The 13755-nt window shown below is 57.0% G+C and overlaps 2 protein-coding genes across 2 annotated transcripts; one reads left to right on the forward strand and one right to left on the reverse strand.

Moving 5' to 3' along the window:
- Window positions 1-1510: 1510 nt before the first annotated feature.
- On the forward strand, window positions 1511-2824 carry BESB_007980 (zinc finger, C3HC4 type (RING finger) domain-containing protein; the record flags this gene model as incomplete). Its single annotated transcript, XM_029359552.1, has 1 exon — window positions 1511-2824. One exon carries the CDS (start codon window positions 1511-1513, stop codon window positions 2822-2824), a length of 1314 nt encoding a protein of 437 aa, XP_029222465.1.
- A 2584-nt stretch (window positions 2825-5408) lies between these two features.
- On the reverse strand, window positions 5409-11999 carry BESB_007990 (putative histone kinase SNF1; the record flags this gene model as incomplete). Its single annotated transcript, XM_029359553.1, has 10 exons — window positions 5409-6124; window positions 6543-6888; window positions 7180-7437; window positions 7822-7943; window positions 8483-8606; window positions 9039-9250; window positions 9554-9836; window positions 10263-10372; window positions 10872-11069; window positions 11777-11999. The coding sequence occupies 10 exons, from the start codon at window positions 11997-11999 to the stop codon at window positions 5409-5411; spliced, it is 2592 nt and encodes an 863-aa protein (XP_029222466.1).
- Window positions 12000-13755: the final 1756 nt, after the last annotated feature.

Genomic DNA, 13755 nt, shown 5'->3' on the forward strand with positions numbered 1-13755 from the left:
CGAGCTCTTTTCTTTTAGAACACTAGAACAGGCACTCAGCGGGTTCGATGACAGCCCCCCTGCTGGGAGAACGTCGTCAGTACTGGACACGCTGGATTGCTGGGAACCGCAATATCGTCGTTCTCAAAGGCTTTTGTCCGAGGTCAGTCGAGTCCAACGTCAATCACAGGCCACGTCTTCCGTTCCGTTCACAAGAGCAACACCTCGGGCTCCTCCGCTGGTGCGCTCCGCCGTTCTGTCGACGCCACTGTCGATAAAAGAAGCACGAAGTTCCGGACGAACGGCTGTGTGTGGCACCGGGAACTGTGTTGTTGCTGGGCTAGACAGTCTTACACTGAAGGCAACCACCCGTTCTCTTCCCCTTCTACCATCCCCTCGCAATCGTTCGCATGGGAATGCCGCACTGCAGAAGGAAATTTCGAGAGTTAGTGCCGTCCCAATCCCTCCTTCGCCCCGAAGTGCACTGAGGAATCGCTCGCTAGTTAACATACTCGCAAGACCTGCGAATGAAACAGAGAATGGCATAGTACAATCGGCAGCGAACTTGCCTCTGAATGCATACCCCGCACACGTTTCCACCCCTTTACCGCCGCCAGGAATGATTCGGAAGCCCTCCATGTCCGCAGTTGCACATGCATACTCGGAGTTGCCGACCTTCAGCATCGACGGAAAAATCACAACCAGTCAGAAAGAGAAGCGTGGAAAAGAGCGTTTCGCACTGACAGGTGCGACATCGCTCGAGACGGCGGAGGCTGTCCTACCTCTCAGAAGCAAGGTCTCGATTAGCAACTTAACGTGCGGTGGTTCTCGTGCAGGGTGCAATGCGTCCTCAGGGCCGTACGTGGAGATACAGCGAGGACGAACAAAGCGACAAACTTGTAGAAGCCGGGAAGTGGTAGAGGGGAGCGGCAGCAGACGTTGGGCAGGCACGGGGGAGCGACGGCGGTCGCGAGCGTCTCGCAGGGATCTAGCAAAGCATCTCTTTGACCTTGATCGGCTATTTCTCAGCCGCTCGTTGCCTGTTTCGGAGAAGACGGAATCCAGCACGCTCACCCGAACTTCTGTACGCACAAACGAAGTGCGCGTGCCGTCGTCGACCATCCTGAAATCCATATCGAGCAACTTGGCGTCTGGTGAGCTCGGTCAAAGAGGCACCTCGATACACACGCCGAGCGCGTCTGTGGGGTCCGTTCGCAACCGAGCCTATCCCACTCGAGTAGCGAAGGCGAACATCACTCCCCCTCGTATCGAAGATACTGTTCACGTGCATTCGATTGTCGAAGTTCGGGAAACCGTCTGCAGAGCCGAAGAGTTGTCTGCACACGGAGGTCTTTGTTTCAGTAGACTCCGATCCAGGACCTCTAGAAGAAGCCGTAGTTTGGCTTGGCTGGCCCAAGATCGCCTGCCATCTATCCCTGGCCGAGGCTCTCTAAGCAGCACTACTTTTGACGGCAGGCCCGCAGGAGAGCGGAATTACTCATCTTCGTCGTGGTTACCTCGGAACAACAGTATGAATGGAAACAGCGGTCACCGTCAATTTGGGAGCGGAACGGGCAGCAGCCAGCATGAAGAGACCCAGGAAGCGGCGCTGTCTTCATCAACGTCGCAGGCTGTTGGCGGCGAAGTTTCTCGCGGCGCCTCTACACTTTCTCCGTCTAGTCCCTTGACCTTGAGCCTTTTGCTAGACGAGGCCGCATCCGCGGCAGACGTCGAAGATGACGTCGTATTCCAGATGTGGCTAGACCAGGAGGCAGTACTTGAGCGAGCTCTTCCGCTACACGACATTCTTGCAAGGGAGGAGGCTGTGGAGCGCGCGTTGGTGGCGTCCATGGCAGCTATGGGTCGGACAGATCTCGATTCGTTCCTTGCGATGATTCAGCAGCCACTGCTTCTACTCCATCAAAGCAGCTATTGGAGGGGCGCCGGTATCGCCCAGGGGTCCCAGGGATCTCGCGGGTGGGCGCGCCTGTGGGGTTTCGACGCTGCTGTTCGTGTAGCCGGAGGCACCGGAGGGGCAGGGGCAGGCGAACGAAGTCGGCCTCTTTCGGAGGCAGAGATATCTAGAAACACGCGACGATGGACGTTCCGGAACCGAGAGACGAAAGCAACTAAGCAGAAGGACTCGGCTGTAGCAAAATGTGCAAAAGGGGCATGTTCGTGTGGCCAGGAAGAAGGTGCACCACCGGCGAGGCGTGCTAGCGTAGGATATTCAGGTAGCAATCTCCCGAGGTCGTCCACTTGCTCCACGCTGTGTAAAGAGGCAAAGAAACGATCCACCTACCAGTCGAGCATTGTGGCACAGCCTCCTCTGCCACCTGGAGCCGCCGGAGTCCGCGAGCAGTTTTCCGGAGGGTGTGGGAGCACTTCCATGAGACACATAACAGCAGGCTCACCTGCGCTGTCTGCTGGTGGCGGCCGGCGAGCCGGAGAGGGGAGCTGTGTAAACTCAACGGGAAACGGTGCGGACCGTGGTAAAGACGAGGAGCAAACAGATTCCGAAGACAGCAGCCGATGCTGTAGCATCTGCCTGGCTGAGTATCAAACAGGAGACGACATGATGACACTGAGGTGCATGCACATGTTTCATCATCATTGCGTCCACGATTGGCTCACTCACAGCGGCCGTCGGGTGTGCCCTCTGTGTCTCGTAACAATTATAGAAAGCGAAGGTAAGGGAGAGGAAGAGTTCAAAATCAGAGAGCCCTCCGCCGGCGATATAGCAGAGCGAGGTGCGGCAAGAGCAGCATGCGGGGACACCACTGAGAACGGGGGAACTGGAGAAGAGTATCGTGAAGAGCAAGCCGAAGTAGGGTACGAAACATGACAGGGTTAGAAAGGAGTAAGCCGGAACAAGAACATCTGCATTACAGGTATGAATTTCCTCGATGCGGTTTAGATTCCTCCCATTCCATAGAACGCTGTCGGCGGCTTGACGCATCATTTTCTTTGTTCGTACTGCGGGGGCCCTGCGTGCTTTATTTCATTTCCTTCTGTCGTCAAAAAGAGTCCGATGCCACACGAGGTCCTCCACAGTTTCGTATGAAGATTCTCGGATTGCGTTTGGGACTCGAGTACAGCAGGAAGGTCAGGAAAGTCTCAACCAAGCAATCACTAGGCTGTGGTAGGCACCCTTGGCGAATTGAAGACTCAGACTGTGTGCCTCTCCGATTCCGCCTGAGTTGCCGCTCTTGCGTCGATGCGTGGTGAGAACAAATGTGCGTGAATATCCACCCTCCTCGCTCATTTGAAGCATATCTGCAGTTACGTGAAAGGCGTAACGGCGGGCTCGCCACCATGTGCTTCCTGCAGGAAGCAGCGTGGAGTGTAGCCGGTAACGGACACCATTCGGAATATCGTAGCGTGTCGGTTCAGATATTCAAGCTGATGGAGGATAGTCGGCGAATGCTGCTCGCTTCTGTCCGTGAGCATAATACTGGTATGTTGGAGGAGCACAAACGTGTATGCATTTTGTGGACGGTGGTGTGGAACCACCATAGTTTCTTCGAAGAATCAGGAGCGCACGAAGTGGTCCCAGATGTGCGTTTGGATACAAATCTTAAGACATCCAAAAAAAGAGGGCCGCAAGGGGGTGGACTTCGCCGCCGTGCCGACTTGAGCGCGCCGTCAGCGCTTTCGATTCATTTTCGGGCGGCTACACCGTTTGTGGCGCAGTTTGGCCATCATCGGTGATAGGAGGACCTCCCTTCGTGGGCAAGCGGAAGTGAGCGAGCCATGTGTGCGGAGCCGTTCTGCGATCTACCGATAGCGCATAATTCTGCGCCTGTAGCATAGTCGACTTTGACTTCCGTCCAGCGTGCGCATGCCAGTTTCCTTTTCCTGCGTTGCGAGTGCGACACGTCAACCGTGAGCGTTTGTGGTACGCCTGATACAAACGCCACCTGGAACGTGCGCTTGCACTTATGTACGGGCCTCTATGGTATCCGAAGACACGTAAGCCGGCTCACTACGTTCTGACGTGATAGACTGCGCAGCGTTTTTATGAATCATGCAAGGTGGGGTGGCGACCGCACGTCTGGGAGCACGTAGGCAAGCTCTAGGAGCAGCTGGCGCTAATTGGATTTCGTAAGCCAAAAGTATCCAGTAGAGTTACGAGGGGAAAAGGACTAACACGTCCTTTAGCGCGCATAGACTGGCATTGGGAATGTTTCTTTGGTGGCAAGCGAAGCAGGTAGCGCCGGTTTGACTGGAGTAAAGTGGGTCGACCAGCAACTGTCGGAGAAGGGTTCGTCAAGCATTTTCTGCTGCCCTTCCCCCCCTCCCTGGGAACAGGAGTGCCCATGGGCTCGCGCGACCTTGCATCCAGCTGTTGCTTCGCTGTTTCACCGCTGCAGCCACCCCATTCAGCCAAGCCTGAAGAGGGCCCATTGCTGCGACTGCTACAAAGCACTGTAGTGGCAACCGATCAGAAGGCGTTCGGTGTTTCACAGTCACTTCAGCACCTTTCCTCCCCTACAGTGCGCCTTGAGGGTTTCTCTGCCGACCATCCACTCCGCTGGATACCGAGAGCTCTCCCCTCCAGTAGCAAGAGCATGAGCGGCTCGCTTCGCAGAGACCCTCTGGACCGGTCGTTACTCAGCCAGTATGTAGGGTAATGCCAGTCCTACGGAGAGGCATGTCCGCCGCAAAAGTCTATTCGTGCTCTGCCGTAAAAAGTGTGTCAGGGTAGACCACTGATAAGTAGACCGGCTTTGTGGGTGACCGCCAGCAAACGCCAGCCCAGTTAGCTACACAGAAATCCACACTGGCCGCCGCAGGGCAATGGGCATCTGCTTCGGCAACACGTGAGAGATGTTTTCATCGGCGCGCCGGGAGAGTTCTCCGACTGCGGCGCTTCCCTTCCGGGGTGTTCCAGAGCCTGTCGCATTTCTTTGAAAGAAATAGCGGAGGGCGGTTACCCTACGTGGGGACCGAACACCAATCTGCACCCGAGATGAACCCCAGCCTCGTCCTCGGAACCAAACAGAACAGCAGACATCCGCCTGCAGCTGCGGCGCTGCAAAGCACAAAACCCTGCCATGCCCTATCCACAAGCACGGACGGCTGTAACGCGTACGTAGATCAAATTCATACACATACATGTGGCAGCTAGTTACATGCGTATGCGAACCTATACCCCTCAGGTTGTGTTTTGGGGATGCCTGTATATCCATGAGCATGCACAGACCTCATCATCAGTGCATATATACATATGCATGCACCGCGGACTGCGCCTGGCCGTCACTGCATTTTAAGGAAAAGGGCAGCATAGCTACGCGCGTGCATCCGCTCCCTCTGCACTTCTGTGTCTCAACAAAAAAGACTTGACTAGCAGAGCCCGCAACACCCGGACCTTCGTCTGCCGCGCTTTCGCTCTCTCAAATTTCCTCCCCGCAGCGTATCTCGCGTCCTCAGCGCCCATCGCCCCCTCCCCCTTCCGCTGCGGCGATGACAACAGGCGATCCGTGAGCCCACGCGGCCTCTCTGTGTAGATCCGCAGTGGTCAGCGCGCGCGTTCCACTCTCTCGAACACTGTCCTTCCTCGCTTCCTCTCTCGCACACGGGACTCTGCGTTCTTCTCGAATCCTTGCGTCCTCCCCGCCAAACCTGCTTCTCAAATCTCGCCTTCCATCCCTCACTGCTGGGCTCTCTCGCGCCGGCTGAGTGCTGCCTTCGGCCCCGTACGGGATCCCGCCGTCTTCTCTTCGCCGCCCTGCGCCTCCGCCGCCGTCAGCTGCCCCAGTCGCGGCTTCGACCTCTTCTCGCTTCGGTTCCCTGAACTCATGGCCAGCCTCCGCCCGCAGGCTTCGCGCAGTGTCGCCAGGCGAGGCTCGGACGCCGCCCAGCGACTCGCGGGTGTCGCCCGCGTCTGTCCCTTCTCCGCGGCCGTCGCCCGCGCACGCTCGCCCTCCGCGGTGGTGCAAAGAGCCCGTTGGACGCGGAGCTGCGGACGAGTAAGAGGATGGCGGCGAAGAGGCGCCCGACCCGGGTGGAGGCGGCGACGAAGACGCGGACGCGTTGCTGCCGCCCGCCGGAGGAGAGTTCATTCGGTGCTGCTGCTGCTGCTGCAGCTGCGTCAAGGCCGAGTAAATCGCCGACGTAATCCACAACGCTTCAGACATCCCCGCTGAACAGGCGACGGCGCAGACGTAACTTGCACGCGAATGAGACCGCATAGCGAACACGAGGCAGATGCACGATGCGAAAGCACAGACACAACCCGACAAACGAAACGAAGAAAATTATTCACCTCCCGAATCCCCACAAGCACGCCACCACTGCCACGCTGCAACCTACGGACGGGGCTGCATCAAGGCTTAGTCGACATGTTGCAGAAAAAAGACCCCTCAACGACGTCAGACGAGGCGATCCGCGTCTCGAGATCGGCATTCCGACACGAGATATCGTCTAGCGAGGAATCCGGGCTTTCAGGCCGTCTGCCTGCTTCGCTGCACTGGCTGCTGAGGGCACAGGCATCGCCCTCGACGTCGCAGGCGGCGCGCAGATCTTTCGCGCCAGTGGCTCCCTGTTCGGATGGGACTTACGCATCGTGGCTCCATCGAAGAGCTGGACGTCGACAATGTAGCGACTGGAGGCGATTTTGAAAAGTTGAATCGTGAGGAGAATGTTGTCAGGAGCCGTTGAGGCGAGCCCGGTGGCCGCTTCGTCGTCGGGCTCTGGGTCGCGTCTCTCGCCCTCGCCCCGCCGCTCTTTCGGCAGCTGACTCTCGCGCGCAGCGACGGTGGACAGCGGCGAAACGGCATCGTACGGACGCAGAGAGGGCGACGCGTTCAGCGAGGCCGACGAAGGCCTCCGAATCGGCCTGCAGCGGACTTGGTACGGTGACAGCAGCAGCCACTCGTAGTCGCAGGCCTTCAACGTGTTAACGATCTGAAGCGACGCACACACGCGCATGCACGGGGGCCAAATCGGTAAGAAGCAATCATCTGTTCATCCGTGAGTCAACAGACAGGGAACAGCCCGCCCGTCTCATCTCTCGCGTTTCGCCTCCCACGCGTTGCTGTGCCTAACTGAGGCTGTGCAAGCTGCAGCCGCCCGCGCAACGCAACTGAAGCTCGTTTGGCTTCCACCGCCTGCGCTACTCCCCGCTCTCGCACCCTCCCGTCCATCGCGGCCCCCTGGGCGCCTCGTTGTCCGCTGGACTGTGGGCTTGGTGCATACCGCGGTGATCAAGACTGGCGCATCGAACGCCGCCTCGACGCCGAGTTTCCAGCGAGGCGTCGAGACGCCCTGCGCGCGGGTGCCGGGCCCTGGCGAGAGCGATTCGTTGTTCATCGCGCAGCCGCCGTTTGCGGCAGAGCCTTGCAGAGGCGGCGAACTGGTGCCCGCCGTCGCCAAAGTGCCCGAACTCGAGCGAGCCGAGGGCGCGTAGTAGTTCTGCGGACTCGAAAAAAACGGGTGAGCACCCGAAGAGCCGGCCTGAGACAGCAGAACGGAAACAAACAGTCCGCACACGACCCTCCAGGTGTCAGCCGTAGGTCCACACACACCAGCAGAGAAAAAACCATAACTTCGCTGATACACAAATCTAGCCGCAGCCGGCGCATGCACACACGGCGCTCTAACATGCACTACAAACCAACACGCGCATGCGCATGTGTGTGCATAACAACACACAAGCGAAAACGACAGATTTCATTCAGACCAACAGGGATATGCCTGCGCGGTGAGCGCACCCACACAAATACATACATTCGATCCATATATAATATATATACCTATATATACATATTTTTGTGTAGGCATGTGTCAAACGTATGACATAGAGATGCGTCTTGTCGTGCCACGAGCCGCCGAACTCACCCCTGTGCTGGCGAAGGACGGAAAGGAGACTGGCGGCTCTGAGGAGGATATCGACGCGGCAAGGCGCTGAAACTCAGGTGCGAAGACCGGCGGCGAGTCCTTGCAAAACGCTTGCAGCATATCTGGCGAATCACGGCGAAAGAAAAATGAAAAACAAAGCGATAGAACCGAGGCAGCAGGCGAGCCGCACGCTGCGACTGTACACGTGTATCCCGAAGTGCATCTCCAGAGCGCCTCTCATGACACCTTAAGGAAAATGAACATGGAAGACAGCAGGCCGCGAGACGTGAAGACTGTCCACGACCGCAATGATCACTACCCTAACCCGAAACCCTAAACTCTTCTTTCGAAACCGATCAGGAAAGGCGTCGGAGACGCTCATGCAGAAGCCCGCTCACAGATACAAACATACATATATTCGTATTTTGTTTCGTGAGCGTGAGCACTATCCCATGGACACACGCCTCATCCCAGGAAGTAGAACCCGCACTAGAGAGGCGGAGTCGCGTAGCCGCGACTTGGAAAAGGGACACAATGCACACGGCGCGACAGGAGAAGCACGCAGATTAAGCGGCCTGCAAAATCCCGGAAAATGCCTGTTGCAACACGAAGGAGCGCGCGACAGCCGCGAGAAAGAGCCGATCCCTGGGGACTTGCTTACTTGAGAAGGAGGACTGCTTGGCTCTGCGATCCGCGAGCAGTTGATAGGCGACGGTCTCGCGCGTGGGAAACGTGCCTACGGCAGTCAAGATGTTCAAGTCCTTCTCGTCGACATCGTAGCCCAGCTGAGCACGACAAGAGACAAAAGTGTGCGACAAGAAATAAGGAAAAGGAAAGTACATCCCTCGATCCCTCCTCTGGAACAATTCGCTACCAGCCGGCCTGCGTCGAGGCGAGACGCGAGCCAAAGCCCCGACACGCCGGGAGACAGCCCGCAGTGGGAACGCGACGCCTGGGGGGCCTCCACAGTCGCTCGCGGCTGTCCAGCGACTGCACACTCGTCTTTTTCAAGGTACTATTCACGCTACATTTCCAGCGTGACCGGGAAAAAAAAAGTGGAAGGCGCAGACGCCCGTCGCACTCGGTGTTCCACAGAAGCACATATATATATATATATATATATATATATATATATATACGCATATAGACACATACGTATGTGAACCTTTGGTCGAGCTGCATTCATCGCGCATGTCTCTCTCCTCGCTGGCGCGCACCTTCTTCATTTGCATGACGATGAGCGGGTCTACGCGCGTCAGGAGCGGGTTTCCCATGTAGCAGCTCTGCAGGTACGCCGGCAGGTTCTGCGTGAACCACGGATGCTGGCGAATTTCACTCAGCGAAATGCGTTTCGCCGGATCGACGACGAGCATGCGCACAATCAGGTTGCGACTCGCCTCCGACAGATGCCCCGGCAAGATGAAGTTGCCTGCGGAAAAAAAGCCAAGCGACACTCAACGGCACGCATGCAACAGACACCGCCAGCGACTCTGCCCTGCCGCCTCGTCCGTCCCTCCCCCCCCGCCTCTCCCTCCTCCAGGTATGCATCTGAGGAGGTGAGGAGGCCAGCGCGAAATGCGAGTTAAAATCGACATGTATGGAGATCATCCTGTGGCGCACACAGACACCAGGGCTGCTCGAAGGCACCCGAGGCTGTCTTTCTGTCCGACGTTAGAGCCCTACACAGACACACACAAGCAGCCCTTCGGCGTCTGAAGGCCTTCTCGAGTACCGTGTTTGATTTTTTTGAAGAGATTCGGGACGTGCTCGTCGTCAAAGGGCAGCGAGCCGCAGAGGAGGGCGTAGAGAATGACGCCACAGCTCCAGACGTCGACTTCCGGCCCTGCGTACGCCTTCCCAGAGACAACCTCGGGCGACGCGTAGTTCGGCGATCCACACGAAGTCTTCAGGAACTCGCCGTCGCGCATGAAGTTGGACAAGCCAAAGTCGCCCACCTTCACGTTCATGTTTGTGTCGAGCAACACGTTCTCCGGCTTTAAGTCCCGGTGGCAAATCTAAGGAGGCGACACCCACGAAACACTAGCAATCACATACGTAAGCATATAAATAGGAACTTATATTAAAAAATACATATATATATACATATACATACGTATACGGGTAGGCGTGAGTGCTGGTAGAGCCAATGGTACGCGCCGAGTGGGCTACGCACCGGTCCACGGAAACGGCAGAATAAACGTATATTTAAATATATACATGTAAATGCATATATTTGTGTAAATCCTTCTGAGACGTAGAGATCTACTGACCTAGCCCCGGCTGCGCGGCGGCTGCCCGTGGATGATCGCCCACAACTACGAGCCTCATCCACACCGTTGCGGGTCGCAACCACGGCCCGACTATCGAGGTATTCAACAAGACACGTAGCGTTTGAAAGACGCCGAAGTTCCTAAAGGCAAAGAAGCTTTCGCTTAACTCACCATGTGCCGGTGGCAGTAGTCCACACCAGAGACGATCTGCTGAAAAAACCGGCGCGCCTCGTACTCGGGGAGCCGGGACTTCTGCACGATGTGATCAAAGAGCTCGCCACCTGCGAAGAGAAGACACGTAGAATGCCACGACACGGCTCAAGTGGAATCGCGAAGAGAAGAAACCGCCGCCTCCGCAGTCTCTCGCGACTCCCTGCGCCGAGTCTCGGCTCTCCGCGGTTGCACCCTCTCGCGGTCGGGACGCCCACCCCACTCCCTCCCTCGCCCGCGGCCGTCCTTTCACTCAGATCTCCCGTCTGTCGACCTTTCTTCATCTTCCCTCTGGTTGTCCTGCCTAAACCCTAAATCCTGTCCTCTGCTCCACTTCTCCTCAGTCAGTCTCTCTTTTTCGCCGACTGCGCAGACGCGTCTGTCTCGCCTCGCGCGTTAGGGTTTAGGGTTTCGGGGGTGCTGCTGCGGGTTTTTCTGTCTCTGTTTAGGGATCCTCTTGAGTATTCTACAAACTATGCTGTGTTTATTTATTCAATTTGAGCCATGAGGTTCTGGATCGCGGATTATTTCGGGTTGCTAACGCCGCGGTCGCAGTTTGCTAAGCCTCACCTTGCACGTACTCCATGACCATGAAGATGTCTGTCGGCGTGTCGATGAGCTCGTAGAGCCGAATCACGTGGGGGTGGTGCAAACACTGCAGAATGCTGATTTCTCTGCGGATCTTCTCGTACATGTCCATCATTTCCATCTTGGCTTTGTTGATGATCTTCACCGCCACCTTCTGGCCCGTCACGTTGTGGTAGCCCACTGGAAAAAAGCAGAAAAAATACGTGCCGCGCCAGCGCTCTCCACCGGCTTTAAAAGTTTTCTGCGCAGATCTCTACAACGAACAGCAGGTGTCTACCAAGCGTCACAGCGCCGAAATGACACCTAGATACACATGCATGGATGCCCGCGCGGCCTCAAGCGGCGAGGTCGCCGACATCCACCAGATGCGCCTACATACATACACATACATAATATATATATTACACATGTTTATATATACATATATACATTTCATGCGAAGACACGGTGTATGGTGAAACCGAGATCGACAGTATTGCACATTTCGCCGTGGAAGGTCTCATCCCGAATCCGGAGAGGGCAATCGACTACATATCTACTCATGCCTGCGTAGCTCGCACGCGCCGCTGCGACCCAGCCAGCGCTTCTTGGCTTATAACTCTACCCTACATACATCTGCAATAATATATATAACTAGATAGAACGCAATATAAATCCATATACATATATATATTTATATACACAAACGTGTGCACGCATCCAAAATGCCTGCGCGCGTTTGACTGAGCCGCGGCGGATCCCTGCGCTATCTGAAACTTGATACATATGCACACCTATATACATCTATATTTACATATACACATGTACATGTGTGAAAAAAGATGCACACAGGTTTGGAGAAGCGCGTCTGTGGTGCTGCGCGTGTTCTGCGCGTGTTCTGCGCATACGTTTAACTTTTCCGAAGGTCCCGACGCCGAGCGTCGAGCCGAGCCGGTAGGGCCCAATCGTCGCGCCCGTCACTCCGCCGCTTGCCGCCGCAGCGACCGCGGCGGCGAGCACGACGGGGGACGAGGCCGAGGCGGAGGGCGTCGCCGACGCAGAGGCGCCGGCCGAAGCCGCGGGAGAAGACGACGAGCAGGCCCCAGACGGCCCCGCCGGCGAGGGCTCCATCGCTCCGAAACGAACGGCAAACGATGAAAGCGGGCGCGGGCGGGGCGGCGGGGGGGGCGGGGGGGTGGAGGGAAGTAAGCAAGTATGGAAGGCGAAGCGCGAGGAAAAAACTGGAGACGCGTGGCGGAGAGCAGACGCGGCGCACAGCGCGAGCGACGAAACGTAGAGTATCTGCTGCGCCGGTCTCCCTCTTGCCGTCAAGCGATTCAGGGTGAAAATGCAAAAACCGGGGCGAGACGACGCGCGGCACTCTTCTCGTGCAGCGAGGAAGGCCCCCAGGAGAGAAACGAATGGGCCACGAAGTAGACAAGGAGGTCGCGTAGCTCCGCTCAGCGCAGACGTGTGAGCGACAGCCAGTTCTCCGCACAAAACGAACGCCAGCAACTAAACAGACAGAACAGGGAGAAGCAGGCACAGCCACGGTGCGCCTCGCGCCTCAGCAGGAAAGATAAAAAGGGCGACGCCTCGAGGTTATATCAGTAGATACAAAGTAAAGAAAGAAAAGGTGCGCCCGAGCCTGGACGCCGTCGCATCGTTTCCTTTCCAAGCGAGCTACGCCATGCGGCAGCAGTCAAGTCCGTGCATAGCTGTATGCACACACCCCTGTGCGGTGCGGAAGGGACGACGCCTGCGTAGAAAAAGAGGAAGATGCTTCACCGAGTCAGCTCATGCAGGGGAAGAAGAACGAGGTTGCACTCGGTAATCAGCCCCCGTATGCGGCGACCCGCACTGAAAAGCGATCCAAAAAGTCGCGTCTCGCCGGCGCATACCTCCTCAATTCGACGCGCCCAGTCTCCGCAGAGCCGCGGGCGCAGCAAACAGTTTGAAGCAGATAACGCCCTCAGAAGCGCCAGAAAAGGCATCGAGGGCCGCAAGCGCGCACGCTCTTCGCGCCTCGTGCGACACGCTGTGGAAAACAGAGTATGCGCAGCAGAAGACTCGCTGAGTGAACGCCCTCACCAAGTCCCGTGAGTGATCTGGAGGTGCCCAGCCTCGGCGTCCGCCGCTAGAGCCCTAGGCGCGGGCTCCACACCCGCCTTGGGTCGCCAGAAAGAAGAGGGAGAAGAACCCGACGGAGGAAGGAAAAGACCGGAAGGCAAAGGCCGAAACGATGGAGGAAAGAGGGAGGAAACGCGAAGAATCTCCCGTCAGCCAGCTGAATAATCCCGCGAAGCAAGCGGGAGACGACGCCGTCGCAGCAGAGGAACGCTCCGCGGAGAAACCGGGGGCGACGGTAAGTCACGCCCAGGAAATCAGAGTGTGTGTGAGAGGAAAACACAGACGAAGAAGCACGAGAACCTACAAGGGATTCCCTGCAATGCCTCCGCGCGTCGCCGGACGCCCGTCATCCTGCAGCAAAATCATCTCTCCGCGTTGCCCTGAGCCAAAATTCACAGCCTGGGGCTTTACGCGTTTGCAACGATGCGATTCGAATGAGTTTGACGTGAAATCTGTGGAAATTGATTTTCTACGTCCTCGCGCGCCTGGTTCGACAACGCCTGCATCCTCGCCGTTCTCTGTCTTCTCCGTTGCTTCTTTCTTCCTTCGTAAAAGTCGCGCTTGCGAAAAGGTGAACGGAGACGTGAACGCAATCTGGCGGGCTTCTCCGGGCTCCCATCCTATCCCCTTTTCCGCGAAACGTGTTCCAGCATTTCTCCCGATTTGTTTCCTGCAAGGAGAAGAGAATGGACTTCTCCTGTCTGCACAGCTTCGGCGCCGTGCTCCCTTCCACGCGCGAGTTCGCTCTGCGCTTCCT

The sequence above is a fragment of the Besnoitia besnoiti genome, chromosome I, assembly GCF_002563875.1.
Source record: "Besnoitia besnoiti strain Bb-Ger1 chromosome I, whole genome shotgun sequence".
In the NCBI taxonomy this organism is placed as follows: domain Eukaryota; phylum Apicomplexa; class Conoidasida; order Eucoccidiorida; family Sarcocystidae; genus Besnoitia; species Besnoitia besnoiti.